The 24,165-nt window shown below is 41.0% G+C and overlaps 1 protein-coding gene across 3 annotated transcripts in view; it reads right to left on the bottom strand.

Annotated features, from left to right (window-relative positions):
* LAMA2 (laminin subunit alpha 2) overlaps nt 1-24,165 on the bottom strand; it is a 546,302-nt gene that overhangs the window by 45,183 nt on the left and 476,954 nt on the right. For all 3 annotated transcript variants that reach the window (XM_077162869.1, XM_077162870.1, XM_077162871.1), the window contains 7 exons: nt 22,216-22,370; nt 14,269-14,412; nt 13,252-13,385; nt 11,189-11,348; nt 8,026-8,150; nt 2,268-2,430; nt 1,421-1,565 (listed from right to left, as the gene is read on the bottom strand). In XM_077162869.1, coding sequence (XP_077018984.1) covers nt 1,421-1,565; nt 2,268-2,430; nt 8,026-8,150; nt 11,189-11,348; nt 13,252-13,385; nt 14,269-14,412; nt 22,216-22,370 — 1,026 coding nt within the window. The remainder of the gene's footprint in view (nt 1-1,420; nt 1,566-2,267; nt 2,431-8,025; nt 8,151-11,188; nt 11,349-13,251; nt 13,386-14,268; nt 14,413-22,215; nt 22,371-24,165) is intronic.

The raw sequence follows: 24,165 nt of genomic DNA, 5'->3' as shown, positions 1-24,165 counted from the left end.
TTGTTTGTTTGTAGTTAATAATGTTTTCCCCAAACCATGTTCAGCAGAACACTAGTATTGCAGGATTGGAAGGATTTCTGTGATCAGAGAGATTTGGGAAATGTTGGGTCAAACAGTTAACCAGTTCCTTCTCACTGGACTAGGATGCACAGCCTCTAACCTACAAATGCCTCTTGTGCTCCTCTCCTAGAGCAATCAGTTATGCAGCAGTCTTCCAATTCACAGAAGTGCAAACCCAGCTGAGGAGCTTCTCTAGGGTTTCATGTTCCAAGGAAAAGCAGATGGAAAATGATACATTATACTTCTGCGGCCTCCATGCTTCCATACAACTTTCACTGCTCCGAAAAGTCCGGACGTGCTTTCCATCTAGTTAACTGCTCAACTCCTGTTTACGCCTCGGGGCATGCTTCCAGGCGCTGACCTCCCTGACTTAGATTTGTCTTTCCTCTGAGATTGCCAGTCCTGCACAGAAGTTAGCTCTTTAGGCCCCAACCATTTGGAGTTACTATTCATTTCCCCCATTAGACTGCAAGCTCCTGGAAGGCAAGGAGCTGTCTTAGATGTCATTTAGTTTTGCATGGTATTTAGTAGGTTCTTCGCAGATATTTGTTCAACATAGGCAAGGAACAACAATTAACATAAATTTTCATGAAATTTCACATTGGCATGGCGAAAATTAATTAGTTCTATTTATATTAGCAGAAGTATCAAAGGAACGTATGCAGATACGGGTTCTTCTGTAGAACACAGAATTGGAGGGATCGTACTTAAATAGCACTAGTACCCACGAGTCCCTCACAGACTCAGGTACCCATAGACTCGGGTTTCTATCTTGGTTGTGGGAGTTTATGTGTGTCTGTGACCACGTCTAAGTTTGAGTCTGTTTCCTTTTCTCCAACACCAGAACAAAATATCTTCTTATATGATCAGATAACATATGCAAAAATGTTTTGAAAATACCCTGGAACCATAAACATGTCAAGCTATTGCACATCAATTATTTACTTGCAAGCATACACATTCTGGCATTTTTAGAGTAAAGAGCTGGTAGCCATGCCTTACCATCCCTACATCTTCTACCCGTGGGCTGCTCTACAGGAAACATCTGGGCAAAATAGGGGGGAAGGAAGCCCATGACATTTTTCAAAGCTATCACAGGATATAATTTCAAAAGTTGTAAGAAGTTTTATGCTTTCAACTCAAGCTCTCAGTTTCAAAAGAAAATGTCAGAGAATCATTTGGCTCTTCAGACTGTCTAACCCAAACCACCTATAATCTAAGCAAAATAAATGACTTATATCATTGTTCACAGGATCTGTGAGTGACTAAAATTACAGACAGGATCCTCCCCATGATTAGGTACACAGGTGTTTTGATAGCATGATCAAGGGCATACTGCATTATTACTACAAAAACTCACCTTGCTTTTGAATTCTTGACAGGGTGAATGATTTCCATTTCCCATCGTTATGGTTTTGACTGCTGACAACGGAAGCCATTCCTGAGCCCAGATCATAGCTAACTTTTATGTGTCCGTCAGTGAGCTCTACACTCATGAAATCTTTCTGTTAATAGTTAAAAAAACAAAAAAGAACAAAAAACCCAGTGATTATACACACGGAGAAATACATGGGCGTTCAGTTTCTTCACATAGTTCATAGTAGGGAGTCACAGCTAAAGTACTGAATGTGTTGCTGTGTAATAACAATCCATTCTGGGAACGAAATTGGTGGCTTTATAGTCGTGTATTTTTGAGGGCGTGGTGCTATGTTGCAAAGCGCCACAATCAAATTACTGGGATGTATCCTTTTATTACAAGTAGTGTAATGTCGGTTCTTCTGAAAAAATACTGAGCAAGCCATGAGGTCTGTTCCTCAAAAGCACTTACTAATAAACATTGATACAGAATAAAATGATGCAAAAGAAATTTAGAATCCCTTTTCAACTTAGATCTCTGAAAGGAGACTGAGGAAGCAATTTTCCAGAAGCATGATTTTATACAGGGACAATTTTTATTGGGTGCCTCTCTTAATGGATGGTATGGGGCTTATACTGAAAATAAATAGCAATTAAGTTGTACCTTGATTAGGGTTATCAAAGAAAACTATCAACACTGTATCGGTATCTTTGACTCTCAGTTATCACACAGTCATCCTACACTGCTTTCAACAACACATTAACAATAACTGACAATTTCATTAGAATCCTAAGGAAAAGAAGCAAACATATACTAATCCTGGAAGACGCGCTGTACATATAGTGTTTACCAGGTCTCGCGTGGCAAGGTACATCAGGAGAGCACTTGAGGAAAACGTCCTGAACTTGAACAGAACAGTGGAGATGTTGGGGTACCAGCGAATGGGGCGGCTGACCAAGGCATAACCTTCTCCATCAAACTGGATAGTCCCCTCGCTATCTTCCACCTGTGGGCTGAAGAGACATTTCACATGAATCAGATGACATCTACTTGGCCCATCGCCATGCAACATATCAAACTGTCCTCCAGGACAGCACTGCAAGCTGCATACAGTGCAGTCAGTGTACCAAATTCACCTGTCCTGAACCCTTCCCTGTCCACTGTCACCATTCTAACCATCTTCTCGTGCCCTCTAAGCTCTATTGATAGGCAGTCATCCACTCACCTGGCTCAGGACCTTTAACCACCGGGTTTCTTCACTCCTCTCACTACCTCCATGTTTCAGTTTATTTATTTCTCTAGAGAAGACTTCCCAGACCAATCAAAGAAAGGTAGGCCTCTTAATATTTTCTTACTAAGCCTACATTTTTTTTCTTTTATAGCAGTCAGCACATTTGTAATTACATTCAGGTATCCCTCACTGTCTGAATGTCCGCTATAATGTACAACATTTTAACATGAAATTCACTAACTGAAACCTGCTATGATGAATTGCATGAGTAGGTAATCAAAATCACTTAAGTTTGAGTCTGCATGGGACAATGTAGAATGCTCTTGAGTAGTATCTCAGCTGTTTTCCCACCTCCTGTTTGCAGGATTTTAACATATTTTTTTGGTGGGGGTGGTGCATAGGCTGGGAATCGCGCCCGGGTCTCCGCGTGGCAGGCGAGCCTTCTACATATTCTTATTCCTATCAGTTTTCCCATTTTCCCTGAAGGTTTAGTTCTTCGTGGATCCCAGTATTTGCTGGGACTCAAGGTGTTGCCAATCTAGGGTCAAATTAGATAGTCCTCTTGGCATATAAAATCTATTATCTCATTGTACATTAAAGTAAATGTTCCTTGTGTTCTAGAAGGAAAGTGTAATTTGCATATGATTCTGACGGTCTTTTAGGAACCGGGAAGAAACACAGCCTCTAATTTCATTAGGTGTTGAAATAATTAGGCCATTGATGCTTTAAATGCTTTATGTTTTGCAGGAGCCATCAGTGGATGGTTACGCTGGGCGCTTCAGTGCTGTAGTATTTGTGGGAACTGGTGGGGATTTGGAAGGCTTGGGGTGTATTAGTATACAGTATTCCCACTTATGCAATAGAATCTATAGGCCCCTGTTCTCTGAGCACTTGCCATACAATATGTTTGTCTGGGAGAGAGTAGATTTGGACAATGAAGGATGATGGTAATTATCTGTATGTTTGTTTTACTGTCTCTTTCATTAGAGTGTAAGATTCATTAGACTAACTGGGAAAGATTGGCCAGAACCTCGATAGAGCAAGTTCAGACTCAGGGTCTAGTGTGGGAGCTGGTACACAGGCATGTTTGTGGCATGAAGGAGAGTTTAGTATAGCAAATTGCCTTACAGAGAAAACATGTTCTATCAATATTGGTTTAAACATTAAGGACTATTGAATATCATTCTAGTAAATACAACATTTAAATGCATTTATTTAGCAACTGTGAAGCTATCTCTATCATCTCTATTTATTATCCATCCATCTATCTATCTATCTATCTAATCTTTTATCACCTATCTACGCATCCATTTGTGATCGTTTGGTTCACGTGTCTACTTGGCTAGGTTACGGTGTCCAGTTGTTTGGAAAAGCAAGCACTGGCCTGACTGTTACTATGAGGATTTCTGTGGATTTTAATAGTCAGTGGATTGCGTCTATGGCTAATGACATCTACCATCAGCAAAGGAGATGCCTTCAGCAGTGGGAGACATGTCATCTGATCATTTGAGGGCCTTAAGGGAAAACTGATGATTTCAGCAGTCAGAAAGAAGAATTTCTAATTCCACTTCAGCCAGCCTGCTTCTAGGGAATTCATCAAAACCTTCATCAAACTTCCCAACTTGAGGTCTGCCTTCTGGAAATTGTACCTGCCAATCCCCATGGCTGCATGAGCCTATTCCTATAATAAAACGCCTAATATTTACATGTATACACAGTCTGTCAGTTCTGTTTCTCTGGAGTACATTGATTAATTACCTATCTATCAATTATCTACCATATGTCTAAATCTAACATCTACCTATATGATGTTGTTATAGAGTAACTCTTAATTATGGTGGTATTTGTTTAAACTTTAAATATCTGCCTATGAGCATGTATTAGAATCTCTGAGGTTGGAGTATTATATTAACTTGAAAGTAGGGAGGAGACATTGAGAAATAACAGTAATGTTCTTATAAAATAACACAAACCTGGAATTTTGTTTTCATGAGATGTTAGCTAATGAGAAAAATAATAATGTACAAATACAAATACAATGGGCTTGCAACACATTTCAGACAGGTTGTCTTTCTCTCTATGGCTGGACTAGAGAGAAACAAAGCACAGGAGACAAAAGGCGGAATCTTGTTCTATATCTTTCAGGGTCAGCTCTTTGTATTTTAAGTTATAGCTGATCTGTAATTATACATGATGACTCCATCAATGATGTTTTCTAATACAAACTTAAAATATACTTTTGCAGTATTCATGAGAAGTGCTGGGAGCTTAAGGAACTAAATCAACCTAACATGTATTCAGAGTGAATACATGTACTATTAGCCTTCCCTCATCGTTAGAGCAAATACAATGATTTCTGGAACATCACATTGGGGTAGGAGAATGTTGTGTCCAGTCTACTTAGGACAAGTTTCCTCAATGCTGTCAAACACGAAGAGTCTGCACTAAACTCTGCCACGGTGCTAATGACACACCAGGAGAGGGTTGTAGGCAGCAGTGCTGAGAGTTTCCCAGAAGCCTTGACTGAATACATTGTTACTTAATGTAAAGAACAAAAACCGGAAACACAAACTCTTACTACACAATGTCAAGACTAATGTTGGAATCAAAATGAGTATCACTTTTTTTTTCTTCTCCAAACTCTGGGACCTTTATACCCAATGTCCTTTTGTTCTTAATCTATTTATTAATTCCCTCAACAGATAATAGAAGAAACGGTGAATTAACAGCAGGTTCCCTGGGGTCTGGTGTGAAATGGCACTAAGGGGCTGTGTTTTTTGCTACAAGTCATTCCACTCTTCAATTCTCAGTTTGTCGGTCACGAGATGAAAGGGTTACATCACTGAATGGCTTCTAAGGACTCTTCCAAGTCCAGCATTAGAGGACTATAGGGGATTCTCCTATTCAGGAAAAGGGAAAAACTGCGTGAAAGAGTTTATGTAACTAAATGAACAGAGGTAGATCAGCCAATCTCACTTACTTCATTAGCTGATATTAGCCATAACCAGACAAGTTCGGATTTGAACTGATGACCTTGGGATGGGACAAAAGTGAGTCTTCCCAACATATGTTACTATATTTCAACATCTAACATTATATTACATAGCATTTTCCTATTCATTTAAAATATATTTTCCAGGAAAAGTAACTATTATTTTATAATTAATTAGTTAATTATAGTTGATTGATAAATTCCTAAACTTGCCTTTTGTTTCTCCTTTGAACCGTGATGACCGGTCAAGTTAGTAGGGATTAACTATGTTATTTTTGGAACAGCCACCTTCTCCCACATGTAACTTGTTAACTGTAGAACTTAATTTATATTGGAATTCAATATAAGAAAAATTCATTATCATTTCAATGTTCAGCTAAATACATTTTACTTGTGGTAACTTTTTTCTATTTTAATCTTAATGTGATTTTCAGAACTTTAATAAAAATAGGGTAGACTTCTTTTTTATACCACTGACAGATTAATTCTTCCAAAGCATAACAACAATTTTGCCCTTTATGCAGACTACTGAAAAAATACAAATTTCTAACACTGATGTTCTAAAGACTTCTACAGAAGTCTCCCAGTCAACCTCTGGTAGCCTCATCTTTCACAGTCTTACTACGTAATCATTTCTGCTCTTTAATTGGAATGACAGGCCTTTATACCGGAATGCAATATATGTTCTTCTGAAGAGAAAACAGAAATGAAACAAAACCAAGTAACCAGGAGTTCTGTAAAATCACCCCCACAAACACCAGGGCTCAGGGGCCGGTGGGGTGTTGGGAGTGCCCTAAAACCTACGCGCGTCATCAGAGCAGCCCACAGACACCAGCGGTGCTGGTCAAAATCCTAGCACAGCTCAGAAAGGCAGGGCCACCGAATAGAAAAATAATCATTCCAAAAGATAGAGACCTCTACCTTACAAGGAAAAGTTGAAGGTAGTTTGATGGCAAGGGGTGTAAGGAAGGGGTCACCCTGCTGAGTGACAGAAACATCATAAAACGGCACAGACGGAAGTGGAGGGCGCACACTTCCTAGAGACAGCTGCACACCGAATCGAGCAGGGGCGGATGTGTGGGTGAGGGCCTGCGGGGGCACTGGTGGGCACCCACGCCTGGACTTGGGGTCTGCAGCTGCGTGGGGAAGACTTACAGCTAGCTCCCCTCACCTGGTGATGCAAAACAGTAACATGCCATGAAGAATCACGAATGAAGCCCCGAGACTTCTGTATCCTATGTGTCCTGACACTCTCCTATTTGCCAGTCCTGAGTAAGTGAACGCGCATTTGTGTGTTATGGTAGAACAGTTTATCTGCTTCTTTCTAAAAATATCGCTGGCTCTCCAGCCCCCCTACATCTGCTCTAGCTGTTCCCTGGGACCAGCAGGCTCTCCCCAGCCCACTGGCCATTCTCCCCACGTCAAGGCTCACCCAAGGGTCACCTCCCCCATGAGACCCTCAGCCTGGTCCTGCCCATGTGTGTGTGCCTTTCACATTGGAAGGAAAAATACAAACACATTAGCACCAAATGCTTTTAGAGGTGCTGTGTGTGTACATTAGCTTCCAGGTGTTTAATCAAAAAACTACAGCTTTAATTTAATACGATTTTTATTTTAGGTTCAGTTGATTAGCGGGCTCTAGGTTTTTTGATGCTGAGAAATCCTCTACTTCTAGCTATTTGTTCTACCTTCCTATTCAATAGGTTCTAAGTAAAAATTTATCTTCTCTCTATATGCTTTGCCCGCTTGCTAAATATTTTCAAATTCCTACTCCTTCCCTATCCTTCCTCTTACAATTAATGGCCTGGATTCTGTCCCTTGCCTGGTCTCTTGACCCCTTTCTCTCCTTCTGTACTCAAGTGGAATCTCCGAGGCCCTTGGGTCTTTATTGAAGCTCCTCCAATATCCGACAGTTGATTTGAAAATTTTTCTAGCAGATAAAACCTGGCTAGGGTCTCATACCTTGTTATAAACATAAGCAAAGGAAATTCGGGTACTTAATCAGTTTGGGGAGGGCTATTTTTTAAGAAAAAAAAATATATGACTACAAAATACCCAGAGACAGGCAAACACACCCAGTTCCGAGGGACGACAGAGCCCAGATCGTCTTAACTATTCTAAGTGATTGTGTTGAAATACACCACTTCTGCAAACTTTACAAAAACACATGAGCATGTAAAACACCGTGAGGGCAGCTCTGGGCCTGGGAAAGCATCTGCACAAACAGGGCAGAGACCTGACATTTCACTGGCTTCCTGGGAAATCCACCTCTGAGCGGTTATTGCAAACCTGCCACCCCATCCCCATGACAGAACATGGCAGAATAAAATCATGAAATAAAATACGATGCACGGCAGCCCTGGCGAGACCCTCATGTCAACGAACCTGACAGCACATCCTTTGCAGTCGCCTTCTTTTTCTCGGAAATTCCACAACCCTATGGGTTTGTTGTCAAAGTATGTGTCGCCCATGCAGCCGGTGAACGTGATCACACGGACCGCGTCCGCCTTCTGCGGAGAGACGGGGGCAGGCGTTAGAGTTCAGCATTTCACAATCAATCCTGGCGTTTCCGCGACAGTTGTGGCACTGGAATGCGCAGTAGTCACCCACATTTTCCTCCCAGCTCTCCTGGCTCCCCACACAGGCGCCTTTTAACCGTGTTTCATCCCCACAGGGATGGCAGAGGGCTCGGCCAAAGGGAAAAGCCCAAATATTTCATCTATGGGTCCCGGTTATTTTGTACTAAACCAGTTAATCGCTATTAGCAAATAAACGCTTCCTAGCTTCTGACCTTAGGCCAGCTGCCCATCCTCTCTGAAGATTCTAATTTCCCTCCATGAAAAGGGATTACTGCGGGGGATTAAATCAGATAAATTATTTGTGGTGTCAAGCTCTGTGCCGCTCCCGGAAAGGTGTTTACACGCATCAGTGCTCTGCCCTGCTCTTGGGGCAAATTTGAGCCAGTGATGCACTAACATTTCTCTCCAGTACGTGAGAAGTACAAGTGACCACACTAATGGAGAAACAAGCTGACATAGAGATTACCCTATGACAGGGCGACCGTCCCAATTTTTCACTTCTTTGCCCACCCACACGGCTTCCTAGTTCAGGAGAATGAAGGGAAAGCAACTAACTTTGCAAAAGAAGGGAGCATGCCGCTTGTATTTGCTGGTATGCACAGCACAGAGCTTGGCAACCAGTAAGGATGCAATGGAATTTGCTGAATGACAACCCTGGTGCATTTCTCAAAGAGAAGTATCATGTTCCACTGTCAGGACAGAGTGAGGTGGCCAGTCCACGCTAGAATATCTTGTAATTTGAACAACTGTTATTTATTATTTTACAAATAAACATATATGCTGGTGTCTATAACTTTACAAATGTGTACCAAAGCTATTACACTTTTCCCTTAATAATCTGGGCGAAAAAGGGAATTGACATGTTTGGCTTTTGGAATAGATGTCAGAAGATGGCCAGTGAGGAGTTAACAATTTCTAGGGGTGCTTGGCCCTGCAGGAAGAGTGCTAATCCCAGCGGCTCACGTGTAAGTCAGTGGGGCATGGAGGGCCCTGTCAATGGAGCTGGGACCTCCTAATTTTCCAGAGGTTGATAATCTTATTTGTGGATTCTACTTGCCTTTTGCGTTTCCTTCTTTCACGCTGAAAGTCTATACTCATGGCATGTTCATCAGCGAGTTCATTTGGTTACTTGTTTTCAGTTTTGGGTTCATATCCTGGTGTGACAGGAGCCTTTTAAACTCTTGGCCAAAATGATTTTTTAAAGATTTTCTGTGGACTTCACGTCTCTATGTTTTCTCTTTCTCTGAGACTGACATCATAAAGTTACTCTGTACCGGTGACATTCGCATAATAACAATTCTTTTTCAAAAGCTTCCTTGTTTGAATTAATTTCAAACATAGAGACAGTTGCAAAAATGGTACTAAACCCATACTGAGAACTCCAACATACAGTCCGGCCAGACACCCAGATCCCAGCTTTGAACAGTTTTGCTACATTTGCCAAATCATTCTCTACCTACCTATCATCTATCTGTCTGTCTATCTATCATCCATCTATCTTCTAAACTTTTGAGAGCAGGTTTGTATCCCTCATGTTCCTTGATCACTTATTACGTCCACGTGCTGAATAATCACAGTTCTTGTCATTTAAAGTGTGACTACCATGTCTTAGGCATTTATCACATTTTCTACATATAATTTCACTAACCATTGTGGAAATGAAGATGGGTGTTTAAAAGTAGAACTCTCCCGCCAGATTACCCAGGTTCAAACTCTAGCTCTGTACTTTCTATCTATCTGTGTGACCTTGATCAAGTCACTTAACCTCTCTGTGCCTCATTTTGCTAATATATAAAATGTGGGAGGATTTATTACCTACCTTTTGGGGTTGTGAGAATTAAATAAGTTTATTTATGTAAATTACTTAGAGCAGCACTTGGCCTATAGTAAGGACACTGTAAATGCTACAAAAATTTATTATTGTATCTTATAAATGGAATGGCAAGATGGATATTTTTATCTTCCCTTTTTAGTTGAAGAAGGTGAAGCCCAAGAGGCTAAGTGACTTGCCTGTGTTCATATTTTAGTAAACGTTAGAGCAGGGAATCCAAACCAGATTTGATTTCATGATTCAAGGCTTTGGCACTATAATGTGCTACCTCTATATTTATCTTCCTGGGAAGGAGAGAAAGTTGGAGATATGATGACATATTACTATGTGCCATATATATTTATATGCAGCTCTAAGAAATGAGGATGATTTTAGTATGTAGTGGAATCACTCTCAATACTTTAAAGTCACATCTCGTACACAGAGCAAATAAAACAACCTCACTCCATGTAAAGGTTGAGAGCTCATAAATTTGGGTCACCTTGGTTTTTCACATTTTCTGACTAATCTCATCCCAGGATGGTTCTGACAAGCACAGGATTATCCCTTATATTTGCCTGTGCTCTTACATCTCACCCACAGGTCGTTTTCCCACACCTAATTCCATTTAATCAATATGCGCTTGGTTAAAAAGCAGGCACTCTGCAATCTGAAATGCACAAGGACCTGTCGTGAGGCGATTATGAATATTAAGTGCATTACCCTATAAGAATGAAGAGAAGAGCAACTTGAAAACTTTTAAACCAGATCATGATTTGAAAGCCTATGGCTCCTGTGATATTTCCCAAGGTATTCACAAATCTTTTAATTAGATGTGAGTTTGAACTTTTATAGCACTTCATATCTATAAATCATAAAATGAAGTATATTTAAAAAAACACCCTGGGATGGTGGCAACTAAAATGAGAACATGTAAAGTTGGTGCCACAGAAGAGTGCAAGAGAGCTGCTTGAGGCAAAGATGCACAGGTTTAAAAATACTGTATTTCCAGTTTGAATATTCTCACTGAAAATAGATTTGTTTTCATAAACACAAGTTAAATAAAAAGTGGTTGGGTCTTTGGAGAGCTTTCCTGAGAGTGATGAATGTCAAGAGCTGCCTATCCATAAAGATAGAAACAAGGGGGGGGGCACATTACCTTTAGTTTCCCGGTCAAGCCCCCCACAAAGAGCATGGCGTCCGCGCCCACGTCGAGGATGGTGTACCCCGGCGGCGAGGACGACCAGTGGGTCCCGGCCACCATGCTGGCTCTCGGGCCGTCCAGGGCTCTAACGGAAATGCTTCCGTTTCTCCCGGTTCTTCCAGGACATGCGTTCAGGCGCAGGGGAGAAAATACAGACAACGGATCGCGTGTCACATTTCTGATAACTTCAGATTTGAGAGGTATAACACAAAGAGACTTGTTTTGGAATATTTAGGTGATAGCTGGCTGCTCTGCTTCAAACATTCCAGATTTGGGAATCTCAAGTCAAGCCTGAGTGTGAGCTTTTTTAGAGGTGTCCCAACCGATGCGGCGAAGAGCAGTGAGAGATGCGCCCTGATCCTGCGGGCGGGGCCATCGAAGAGGAACCTCAAGGGAAACAGCTGATGGAGCTGCCGTTCATTAAGCAGAAAACCCGTTTTTCCTAGCACGTGACATAATATTCTACTGTTGACCAACACACACTATTCTACAATTTATATGATTTCATTAGCATTTTGTTTAATTCAGTAAGTGAATCCTGAATGAACCACCCTTCTGCATTATAAGCTGTATGATTTTTTTCTAAAATCCCTTGTTGTATCTTGGATGGAAATTTGCTGAAACAATCTTCCTGGAATTGCCTGTCTTTTAGTGTTTGGCAGTGATCTTAATGTACAGGGTGTAAAATCTAATCTTCAGAGTTAGGTATACAAACTGGATAGAAGAATTCTACTTTTAAATTTGGTTAATAGAATTTTGAAAGCTATTATAATTTTATTTAATTATTTTTCAACTGACTGCATTCCATAGACTGCTGAAGAAGTAAATCTGGTCCTTCTCCTCAGGCAAGCAGTCATAACAAAACTCCAGCGTTACATTTCTCTCCCGTCTGCCTTACTTTGATTATTCTTTGAGGGTGTAGTACAAAGTGAAACAGATAGAAACAACAGGATGAATTCATTCAAATCGAGCACATCTTTAATGAAATGCTGCTCCCCAGATAGAAGAACTGCCCTTGGTTGAGGATAAATGTCCTTAGAACTAGTAAAGCACTTAATTTCCCCAATACCCCGATATATGCAACCGCCCCCCCCATAAATAATTTCCTGAAGATTAAAAAAAGAAACTGGACCTATTGCTTCTTATTGATTGATTTTAATGACTATTTTATTATGGAACAGCTCAAACCTATATGGAAGCGGAATGCAATTCTTTGCATTCATCACCTAGATTGGTGATGACTGGTTTTTCAAGGCTTTTCTCCCCTTCTGTCCTGCCTGCCCTTACCCACACCGCACACCTCTTAGATGTTTTGTGTTTGGCAGGGACTGGAGAAGGAAAAGAAGAGAAAATGGAGGAGATGTACTGAGGAGAAGAATGGGTACGATAAGTAATTCATAAGCTGCTAGAAGTTGATAACTGAAGAAGGCTTCAGAGAAGGAATTACCCAAGTAATGCCCTTTTCTACCCCCCCCCCCGCCTGCTCTTTTTTTTGACATGGGCAGGCTCCAGAATCGAACCCGGGTCTCCGGCATGGCAGGTGAGAATTCTGCCACTAAGCCACCGTTGCCCACCCTATTTCTTCCCATTTTAAGTACTGTGGACTTGCCACATCGCACTTGGAGGGGGCATTTGATAGCACGTGTGGTTGCAAGTGGGGTGCTGCCCCCCAAAGCGGGTGGCAATGGTAGCTCTTCTCCTCTGGCTTGTGTTGGATAAGGACGAAGGTCGGAGGTGAGGGAGGTACCTGAAAACAGTTTAAATCCCCCAAGACCTGCAGACCGCCAGGTAAATGGGCAATTCCTTGATGTTTGGTCAATTCCTAACAGGCACACCAAGCACCGCATCTACCTCACACATTTGTACATGTATGTTTAATAGCTGAAATCCACACACTTCTGCGTACATACATTCACAGCAACCTTAATGAACTGGAAATAAGAATTTTCTTACAATCTGAATAACTGCTTCAAAATTCTGTCAGTTTCAATTATTTTCAATCTTACTGAGTTAATTACCTTGATGCTTCAATGCGGTACCAGTGTGAGTCATCAATAGTCAAGTCTGGGTACTCGACGCGTCCAACTCCAGACCCAACATCCCAGAGGAAGCTGACTTTTCCTTTGCGCATTTCTATAGCCAGAAAGTCGACCTGGGACAGAGAGAAAGAGCACCCAACACCAGATATAAACACCCTGAATGGGGAGGCCCGTGGATTCTTTTCTCTTGTGCCAATTACAGACGTGTAATAATTGCGAGCTGCACCATAAAGCTTCCCAAGTGATATACTCCACTATTATGTACAATTAAAATGATATTTTATTATTACATCTTTAGGTAACGTATAAGTCACCTAAAGTCTCCAAGGCATGGAGAACATATGTTAATTTTACCAATTCTAATTAGGTCTAATTTTGAGACAAAGGCTATTCTCACTCAGTTCTTGTGGTAGAAATAAAAGCAAATGTTTGAATTCAGAATTTATCATTGTTTTCAGTGAGGATACTGGCATTTTTGAAGGGGTGGCTATCCTTTTTTGCCCAACGTGACCCAGAACTCTTCATTTGAAGGCAAGTACTGACTGTCATCACTGGCCTATGGAAAGGTGTATTCCCTTTGGGAGACGTCCACACCTGCCAAGTTGAAGAGTTCCCGTGGAAAGAATTAGAGCTTTCTGAGTGGGTTTTTGTAGCTGACTCCTGTTATTTCACTCCAAGTCAGAAATTCAACTGGATCACAAGATTCTCATTGGCAAGAAATGAGTATACAGTTTGCCATTTTTATTTCATTAACATGAAAGTTCATTGTAAAGTTATTTTCTTAATGTGGGAAAAGTAAAAATTAATGGCTTTATTTCTACCCTTATCTTAAATAGTAGTGTCTGAAAATATGCTCACAAGTGAAAGCAAACATGTCTAAACTCTGCACACTGGGGGCCACACTATTGGGGAGTACAGCTTTTCCTCCACCAGCAGACTCACCTCTGACCACACATACACACAGGAGGCAAAAGTAAAGCTGAAGATTAGACTTACAAATTTGGCACTTCCAAGATAGAAAAGGAGATTGTCAGCAACAGCAGTCTTTACATTGACAATTATATTATTGTAGCTTCCTTTCTTGATTTCAGGCTTGTATGTTCGAATGCAGTCACCTCCGGAAGATACAGATACTTTGATCTTCAAGAAAAAACAGGGAACAAAGAAGCAAGGCTAAATCTCTTGGAAGGTCTGAAATAGCTTCCAAACAACCACAAAGCCATCGTTATTTCTTCTTTGAAGTTATTTTTCTGTCATCAAATAGTATCACTCATTATACTCATTAACGAGGGCACAGAAGAGCAGTTTTCCACTAACCTTTCCACAATGAGCTGTTCACAGCCTCATGTCTTCCAGCATGCTACAATTTTTTGAAGTGTGCGACAAACAAATCCTTACCCTCACGCTTTCTCCTTTACGAAAATGGTAACAAAGAAACATTTCCAAAAGATGATTTTTACATGAAGCTGATGGTAATGATCTTCATTAAAGTTGTTTAATGAAATTTTAAGATTCAAATTTCAACAACCTTTGGTATAACTTTAAATAGGGAACTGTTTTCCTTTTACCTTTCAAGAGGAAAATTACCTACTTCCTTCTTACAGTTGAAAGAGGTCAAATAGATTTTGTTCTAGATGTTGTAACAATCAGAATAGTACTAATCATTCCACTCAGAACATGCAATTCAGAACAAATTATACCTGTATAGTAAACTGCCGGGCAGTGAGATGGAAATAATTTGCAGTGGCTATCACTGCTAACTTATTTAAACGGCTCCTTTTTCTTTGGACTAAGAATTACTATAAATTGTTAATAAAGAAATGCCTATGTGAACAGAAATGATACTGTTCTGTTCCATACGGGTTTTACTTTCATTTTGAGAGCCTTCCTTTGATGACTAGTAAATTCTTTGAGTGGATTCCCTTCAGGCTAGGTGTGAAGTGCACTCGGTGGACTGAGAGAGAAACAACATTCAGAGCAGCGTTTGGCTTAGCAACAGCACTCAAAGCCGAAGGCAGAGAGTGGGGAAGATGCAAACAGCCTCTTGCCCCCACTAACTGCGAATCTGCGTTTTCTCATTTCTTCCAGCACCTTGTGCTCCTGTACTTGGGCACTTGGAAGGAAGACAACTCTCACTACTGCTACCCCACGGGAGGGCTCTGCACACCCGGATGGGAGGCCCCAGGACACCAAGTGAGTCTCCACGCCTTGGTGACACATGGAAGTGTCTCTAAGAGCCTGATCAGGGGTGGAGCAAGGTGACACCATGGCTGCTCGTGAAAAGGAGTGCTGCGGGCAGAGCTGGCAGGTTCAGAAGAGACAGTCAAGGAGGCATCCTTGGTTCTGAGAAAGACGTAAACCGGATGCGTACCTGTGAGAATGCAGCGGGTCTTTTGCAACCCCTTTGAGCTGCATAAATCATGTCCTTGCCTATCGCTTTTGCCTCACCTGATCTGCTGAGAAGAGGAATCTCCACGTGGAGGAAATGGGGGTCTGGAGAGACACAGCGGCCCCTGGGAAGGCTGTGTGCGGCCTGGGCTTGGACTCAGTTAAAAAGCGCGCCACTCAGATGTCTTTCCCTGCCCTTGCCTCCACCCGAGGGGCCCAGGCTGGCAGGTGAGGGCCCAGTCAGTACTGGGGTCTACTAGAGCCCCAGGGTTTGCCTCCTTGGGTGAGGGTCTGAGTGGGGCGTGGGTGCCAGTCAGAATGTTCTTTTTTCCTCCACAAATGATGGGACGCACCCAAGGGAGAGTAAACATCCTCTCTAGGGACAGAGCTGAGGGATGGTGGGCCGAACTGCCGAAAAATTGTGAACAGGAACTGCACTACTTTTACTGTGGAGGAAATAACCCGAAACAGAAAACCCTGTATGCGGAGCAAGTTTACCGCTGGAGACTGGCTCTAACGCCAGTGACTTTGACAAAAGCATCAGGGAGAAGAAACCGTGACTGTCCAGGACCACAAGCCCGTCTAACAGACGTGGCCGTCCCTGGCTGGAAATCCCACCTGATCTCCTAGTGCGGCTGGATTAGTTAAAAGTAACCACATTTGCAGTGGTTATCTTCTCACTCTGTAAATGCTTCACAGCTGGGCCATATTTAATCATGAAGAAGCCATTTTTGTTTAAAGAACATGATGAAAATGTTCTCTTCAGCGCTGCTTAGAGCAGAGATTACGGACAACCCGTGGAAGTGTGACCACTTGGTCCCAGGATGAGTTTCCGCTGGATAAATCTTCCTTGCAGACACACCCTTGTTAGAAGTGCTGGGGCGCTTATGCTCGGCGTCCTGAAAAGGGGTTGCCCAAGCGTAGGAGACAGCCCAGCAGTCGTAAAATACTGCTGAGAGGATGAGGCTTCATCTCAGAGTTTAAAGCACGAGAAGGGCAGCTGGCATCACTAGGAGTTACAATTAATCCACTCTATTGCCTAATTTACATACTAAAAAAGATGGATCTCTGAACAAAGCGATGCTCCAGGACCCAATACACTGGCAATTCATCTCCTAAAGTAACTGCTACTCAACTCTCACTCATTCCTATGCAGAACCCTCTGGACTGTCTGCTTTCTGACTTCAGGTTTTGAATAAGTCCTCAGTCCCTGAAAAACTCAGGCAGCCCAAACTGTTGTCAGCAAGTCTATAGCTACTAATTTATCCTTTTAAATACTTTGTGGTTTGATTTCACATTTTAAGTGTTTGCCGTAACCAACTTATAACAGATAAGTCACAGTACAGTATTTATGTACTTCTCTAGAAGAAAGCCCTGGGATTTATCGCTCTTAAATAAATTTCTCCCCCAAAATAAATAAATGGGGGAGAAATTTCTGAGATACAAACATCTTCTTAAAATCTGTGCTTCTACAATAATACAATTCCTTCACAGTAAAAGTAGTGCAGTTCCTGTTCACAATTTTTCGGCAGTTCGGCCCACCATCCCTCAGCTCTGTCCCTAGAGAGGATGTTTACTCTCCCTTGGGTGCGTCCCATCATTTGTGGAGGAAAAAAGAAAAAAAAGAGGCTGAATGTGAGTATGATAGAAGGAGAAGGGCCGGGGGCACGTACAAAACCAGAAGGAAAGAGAGAGGATAAGAGTGAGAAAGTATAATTTAGGAATGCTTAGACTGGACAAGGATGGTAATTAAATGTACAAATTAAAACTGTTTTTTTTATGAGGAAGAACAAAGGAATGTTAGTATTGCAGGGTGTTGAAAATAGATGATATAGGGGAAAAATACAATCAATGCAAGTTAGGGTCTAGAGTCAACAGTAACACTGCAATATGCTTCCACTGAATGTAACAAAGGCATTGTGTCAACCTAAATGTCAACAGATGGGGGAATTAAGGAAGGGGTATGGAGTATTTGTGGAAGAAAAGGAAATGTCTTCAGATACAGTATGGTGGTGAAGGCATGTCCATATACTTAGGCTGGATTATATGATGTGTGAATAAAACTGTTTAAAAATAAACAAAGAGAAACAAGTGCTAGAAAAAATGTGGAGAAAGAGATGCACCTACTCACTGTTGTAGGGAAATGAGAGGTGCAGCCCCTTGGAGGGCAGTGTGGTGGCTCCACAGGAAGCCAGAGGTGGGGCTGCCATAGGATCCTGCAACCCCATTGCTCAGAATATACCTGGAGGAACTGAGTGTGGGAACAGGAATGGACATTTGCACACTGGTGTTTTGTGATCCACAATGGGTGGAGGTGGCCTAAAGGTACAAGGACTGAGGAATGGAAGGGGGAGCTGTGGTGTGCACATACAACGGACCACTGAGCAGCCTCAAGAAGGGATGAAGCTGTGAGGTATGCCACTAGACGAATGAGCCTTAAGAGCTGTATGTGGGATGAAATGTCAGAAATTGAAAGGCAAATATTATCATACCTCAATCATATGGATTAATTATAATATAAAAATATGGTAAACTAAAGTTGAGAGCATGGGTTATCAGGTTGGGGCTTACTGTAAAGGGTCCTAGATTGTAAGCTCTTATAGCAGTCACATATATTCAGGAGGTGTAACTGTTAATTCTAAATTCTGAGATACTAAGCTGTTTGTATATAACCTGATCTTTTCCAGAAACCTGGGTGTTTATATTATACCTGAGGCTCCGAGTCAGAGCTCTGAAGCTAGGATAGTCAGCAGTAATCCATAAAAGAACTGTTTAAAAAGTTGAAAAAGTGATCAGACGTCGAACAGAGACACGAATGAAGCTGATCTGGACAGGACTAAGGTGTATCGGAAGACTGGGTAAAGGATGATATCGTCCATGTTTTAAAACTTCAACTTCTGTGTGAGACTAAAGGAAGTGACGTTTATTTGGTGCAAAATTTATAGTTTGGGCAGTGCATTTCTTAATTTAACTTGTATGATTAGTTTAGTTGAACACCATAAGTACATGGAGTCTTGAATAGGGCATGAGATCTTGTTGGTTTGCCCAGGTTAGTGTGATGCCCCGATAAATCCCAGAGTGATTTGGATAGTGAATAAAGAAATATTCGCAAAGTCCCCTTGGGGAAATGGAGAGAAAGGGGGCAATATTCAATTTCCCCATTTGGAGAATTTCTGATATTCTCACAAGCAGTGGGGACAACCAAATCAATAGGCTGAGCCCTAGATCTTGGGGTTTGCCCCTATAAAGCTTATTCATGCAATGGACAGGCTAAGCCTACTTAAAATTAGGCTTAAGAGTCACCCCCAGAGAACTTCTTTTGTTGCTCAGATGTGGCCTCTCTTTAAGCCAACACAGCAAATGAACTCACTGCCCCCCCCCCCCCTCTATGGGGGACATGACTCCCAGCGGGTACAAATCTTCGTGGCAATGTGGGACAGAAAACATGGCATGAGCTGGGACCCAGCGTCAAGGGATTGAGAAAACATTCTTGACCAAAGGGGGAAGAGAGAAATGAGACAAAATAAAGTGTCAGTGGCTGAGAGATTTCAGAGTCAAGAGGTTATCCTGGAGGTGATTCTTACGCATTATATTAATATCCCCTTTTATTTTATGTTGTTTTGAAGTAGCTAGAGTGAAGTGCCTGAAATTGTAGAGTTGTGTTCCAGTAGCCATGCTTCTTGAAAATGATCGTGTAACGATACAGCTTTTACAGTGTGACTATGTGATTGTGAAAACCTTGTGTCTGATGTTCCCTTTTTCTCAGGTATGTAAAAAATATGGATTAAAAAAAATCTGTGCTTCTATCAATTATGGTTATTTCTAATGTGAATCCTGAGTAAGACCTCTAACCAAAAATCATTAAGCATTAGGTACCCCTAAGGCATTTCTCATATAACATTATTTACCAGTTAATCATCGTGAACTCAATTAAACATTATTGAGTAGACCATTATTATGTCTATTGCATTTTCACTGCATTTTCCATCTAGTAAGTAGGTCATTCATTTAAAAAGATTAGCAACTACTCAATAACGAAGTCAACAAACCAAAAGAAAGTACTTTAAAATAAATGTCTTCAATTTCTTGGTCATATCCAGTATGTGTTAAGGCCACAGGTAGACATTCACGGCAGGTTATAAACTACATTCATAAAACAGGCAGATGTAATTGTCAGCACAAAAGTCATTTGAAATAAATTTGGCTGCTTTCATATTTCTGCTATCCTATAAAATATGAGGTAGTTTGCTGTAACTTTCCTTTCCAAAAGTGATGGAAAATCTCTTTGAAAGGCATGGGTAATGGTTTATTTTTCTAGCATGACTTTTATGCTTTTCTTTCACTTTGTATTTTGAGACAGGTTTACATATACTTTCATGTCACAATTTTATCACTTTTGGGAGGGAAGCACTCAAAACTGATAAACAGATGGGGATATTTTTAGATTTCTTAACAATGAGGAAATAAGAAAAATACTGAGATTTTCCACCTTTGATGATTAAGCCAGATAACACTGCTAAATATGTGAGTCACATAGAATCTCTGCTATCATTGCCTCTTCAAAGTTTACATTGCAAAATATAGGAGTGATCTATCAATCTCTTCACTTCTCTTGTCACTGCCACAGCTACAGTTGGGTCTCTTATTAAATTTCTTTTCTTCTTTTTAGTTGCTCTCATCAATCCTGCAAACCACTTTCAGGTTTGCATTGAAAAAAAAGCACAGCTCTGATTATTATACCTTTCATGCTCAAAGCTTTGCGCTTACCCCCTCCTTGAGGTTTAACTTAAGTACAGTTGTTGCTAAATGAGAATGCCTTCACAGCCTGACAAGACTTGACTCCACTAGCCTTTCCAGTTTAAGGTTTGCTTTACCGACTGCTCTTGGCAAACCAGGCTGCACTTTCATGAGCTGACCTCAGAACTTCCCCTGCCTTGGCACAAGCCATTCCATCTTCTCAGAATGCTCTCCTTTGCTCCCCTCCCTCCTTTCTCCATTCTATCCCACTTCAAGGTAAGGCTCAAATTGCTTTCCTTTCTCAGCTCTACAGCACTTCTTATTGCCCACCAAATGGAGTACGCTAGTCTGGATAATCTAAGAGTTATTTGTGTAGCTGCCTTGCTTTTTCTAATAGATTACAACCTCCGTGAGTGGAGGCACCGCCTCACTCATCCTACGTGCCTCGTGCCCAGCAGCCTTGAATGTAGGAGATGAGTTTTCTGCGTTGGCTTAATCTTAGACAAAACCCCAGACCTTAGAGGAACATCTGGACCCTTTATCGGACCTTGTGCCTCATATAGATAACGAGCCCTTGCCTTTACCCTGGGTGTCATACTGCCGCATGGTGTCTGTCTTCTCAGACCCTGTGGCTGCCTCCGATTTTCTGAAACATCATCATCATCAAGAGCACCTTGTTATTTCCAAGTATTTGTGCGGCCAGTCATGAGTTCTTTTTCAAGGTTCATCCTGGGCTTATTGTCTTGGAATATTAGATATGTATATTAGATATGTATAAGGACAGAGTATTAGATATGTGTAAGGACAGAAAAGGATAGAATATCTCTTGGGCATCATATTCTGGGTCACCATTAAAAATATATAAATTGATGGATTAAAAAAAAATAGGCATTTCTGGTTATCCTGGCCTCAAGGTTGTTAGGCTAACAGAACTGTTGAGATGGGGCACTCAGGTTTCTAAAGTGTTTGTGTTTAAACCTGATAGCATGAAAGTTGCAGCATGAAGGATTTGAGCAAAGAATGATAAAGACCTTCAGTCTATGGTGTTGTTCAGTTGTTGTTATTATGCTGTCACTAAATTGATGTTATTATAATTTGTTTCTATTTCTGAAACAAATCGTCACGGGATGGCTCTTCTAGGTGAGATAAGTTTCACACTGGCACTTAGGAACTCTGTCCTGATTCATTACAATGCCATATTCCAGGAAGTTCTGCTTCTGTCCTAATAGTTTTTTAACTGGGTTAATAAATAAGAAGCACAATTTTGAGACAAATGACGCATTTCCTGTTCTTACTCCACAATAAAAATTATTCATAAATAAAATATTTTTAGCTGTTGCTTATACTCAAACCAAATAATTTATATATTATGTGTGTATTATATATATAAGCCCATCATTCCTTTTTGCTTTTACTCCAAGTTGTCTCATGCATTTGCTCCTTCATTCTGCTACAATCCTTATGTTGGCCTCATTTGCGTCCATCAAGAGAAAGGCACTCATCCCGTGCCTTTGTAGTCTACAGTAACACAATTTTCCATTCCTGGAATATTATAATCAACTGCTCTTTGGATTATTCTATTCTACAATAAAAATGCAAGAATTTCCATTTCTAAGACAATAAGTGACCATTATTTTCCCCATGAAATGTCTATTGAAATTTCTGTTAAGAGTAAAACAAAATAAAATGCCTAACTTAGAAATGTTTTAAGTTAGAAGAACCAAAGATCAGTCAACAGGGTACACTGGAGTCATTCCCACCAGGAATTACAATAACAATTGCGGTCAGTGACTAACACAGAAGATGAAAAGAGCTTACAGAGTTGGCCTGTTTCCGGGCTTGGTTTATCAGTTCTTTGATCTCAGAGATGTTTTTCTTCAGGTTATCCTCAAGTTCCTTGATGGGTTTGAGTTTATCTATCAGCCGATCAGCTTCTTGTTCTAGATTTTTCACAGTGGTATCTGCATCTGCAACTGCACAGAACAAAGTTAACTGGCAAACACAGAGGTTAGAATAGCAGTTTACTCTAATAAGCAACTGAAAAATTTCCTCTGATCCACATGACAAAGCAAGGCCATGACTGCTGGAAGGAAGGAGAGCTGGTAGCAAATGAGGATAGTTCAGACTCAAGCACGGATGTTAGAGGAAAAGGTCAAACTGGCTTCATGATTAGGGTGAAAATTAGCATAGACAACAGAGAATATGATGCTTATTTTCCAGCTACAGCCATAAAGCTAAAGGTTGGAATGGACCGTCAGCCATGGAATTAAGGAAATGGAAGTGTCTTTAAACTGTCACCTACTCTGTCCAAGCTTTATCCATCTTTAAACCAAAGTACTCACACAAAATTGGATTCCTTTTCTTCTCTCATTGTCTTTGCACATCTTAAAGAGAGGAGCTATCAAATGCCTTCTGGAAAATATCTCAAGGCTGAACACCTCATAGACTGAAGGTGTGTAATACTTATTAAATCTTCCATGCTGCAGTTCAATTTCCTTTCAAGAGCAGTTGATTGTCCATTTCTAATATTCAGTAGAACCATATGAAACTGTTGTTTGGTGCGTCAAAGAAACAGTGGAATATTGGCTACTTCAAGAGGTTCAATGCCTGAATACTTGAGGGTTATTATTGATCTGTAGACTTTCAACATAGGGTTTTCATAGGAGGGCACATGACACATGGAAAACCAATTACTCTATCTCCATGATGCTTGCAGTTTGATCTAAACCATGTCATCTACTATCCGACTGAGTATGAGTTGTTCTGCCTTCTGTCCTTGTGACCCTGATGAAAAAGTGACACAACTTAAGGTCCAAAGCTGTATGCCCTGCAAAGCTCATGAATGACTGCTCTCGGGCTGACACTGGACCATCGATAACCAACCTTCAGGAATGAACCAAACGTGCCCAAAAAGGAAGTACATCGTTATTATTTTTAAACTAGTTTTTAAAGTAGGTATTTTGAACTCATGCTAATATATATGAGTTACATTGTTATAGATATTTAAGATAGATCAATCATTAACCTAATTAATAAAGTTGCTATAACAAGAATTGAGTATGCATTATCTGCCTGAAGTGCAGTTTAACAGAGTCAGAGCGCTTCCTATAAAATTGTATAAATAGTCAACATAAACACAATGATCAATTTGTTTGTATACCATTTGTCCATTTCCCCCTTCCTTTAATTCTCCAATATTACTTTGATACTCTACAAATCAATCTAGAAGTAAGGAAAACGATTTAGCACCCAGAAGGTTTTTGTCAAATATTTCAAAATGGATCTGGCAGTTGTCTTTTTTTCTTTGTTCTTTTTTCTCTGTTGTGGCAATCCAGGAATTGGGACCCCCGCACTGAGGGAAGCATGTAGCAGCTTGCCTGACATTCACTAATGTTGGAAACCAGTTTTCACAAGACTCTGCTGAACCAAATCTCACACCAGTCTGATGACACCCCATTGCAACCAGATCTCATGGGAGTGTGTCAAACTTCATAAGCTGCCCTTGGCTCTCCTCCCCCTTTTGGTTTTGTGCGTAGTGCTGATTTCATTTCCCATCTGGCCACCATTAGGAAGGTCTTCTCCTGTTGGTAAGTCCCTAATTAAAACTCAAAGGCAATATTCTGCCTCATGTATTCGTTGGCCTTTGGGTTGTGCTGGGCTCTAACAAACATCGGAACAGTCAGACGGAAACGATCTTCTTGAAGGGTTGGACAATAAATCAACTCTGATGGTGTCTGTTGCTTTCTTATCGGGTAGCTTTAGAAAACT

The sequence above is a fragment of the Tamandua tetradactyla genome, chromosome 5, assembly GCF_023851605.1.
Source record: "Tamandua tetradactyla isolate mTamTet1 chromosome 5, mTamTet1.pri, whole genome shotgun sequence".
NCBI classification, from domain to species: Eukaryota; Metazoa; Chordata; class Mammalia; order Pilosa; family Myrmecophagidae; genus Tamandua; species Tamandua tetradactyla.
Note: the sequence above shows the minus strand (reverse complement) of the source record. Positions and strands in the feature narration are given on the sequence as shown.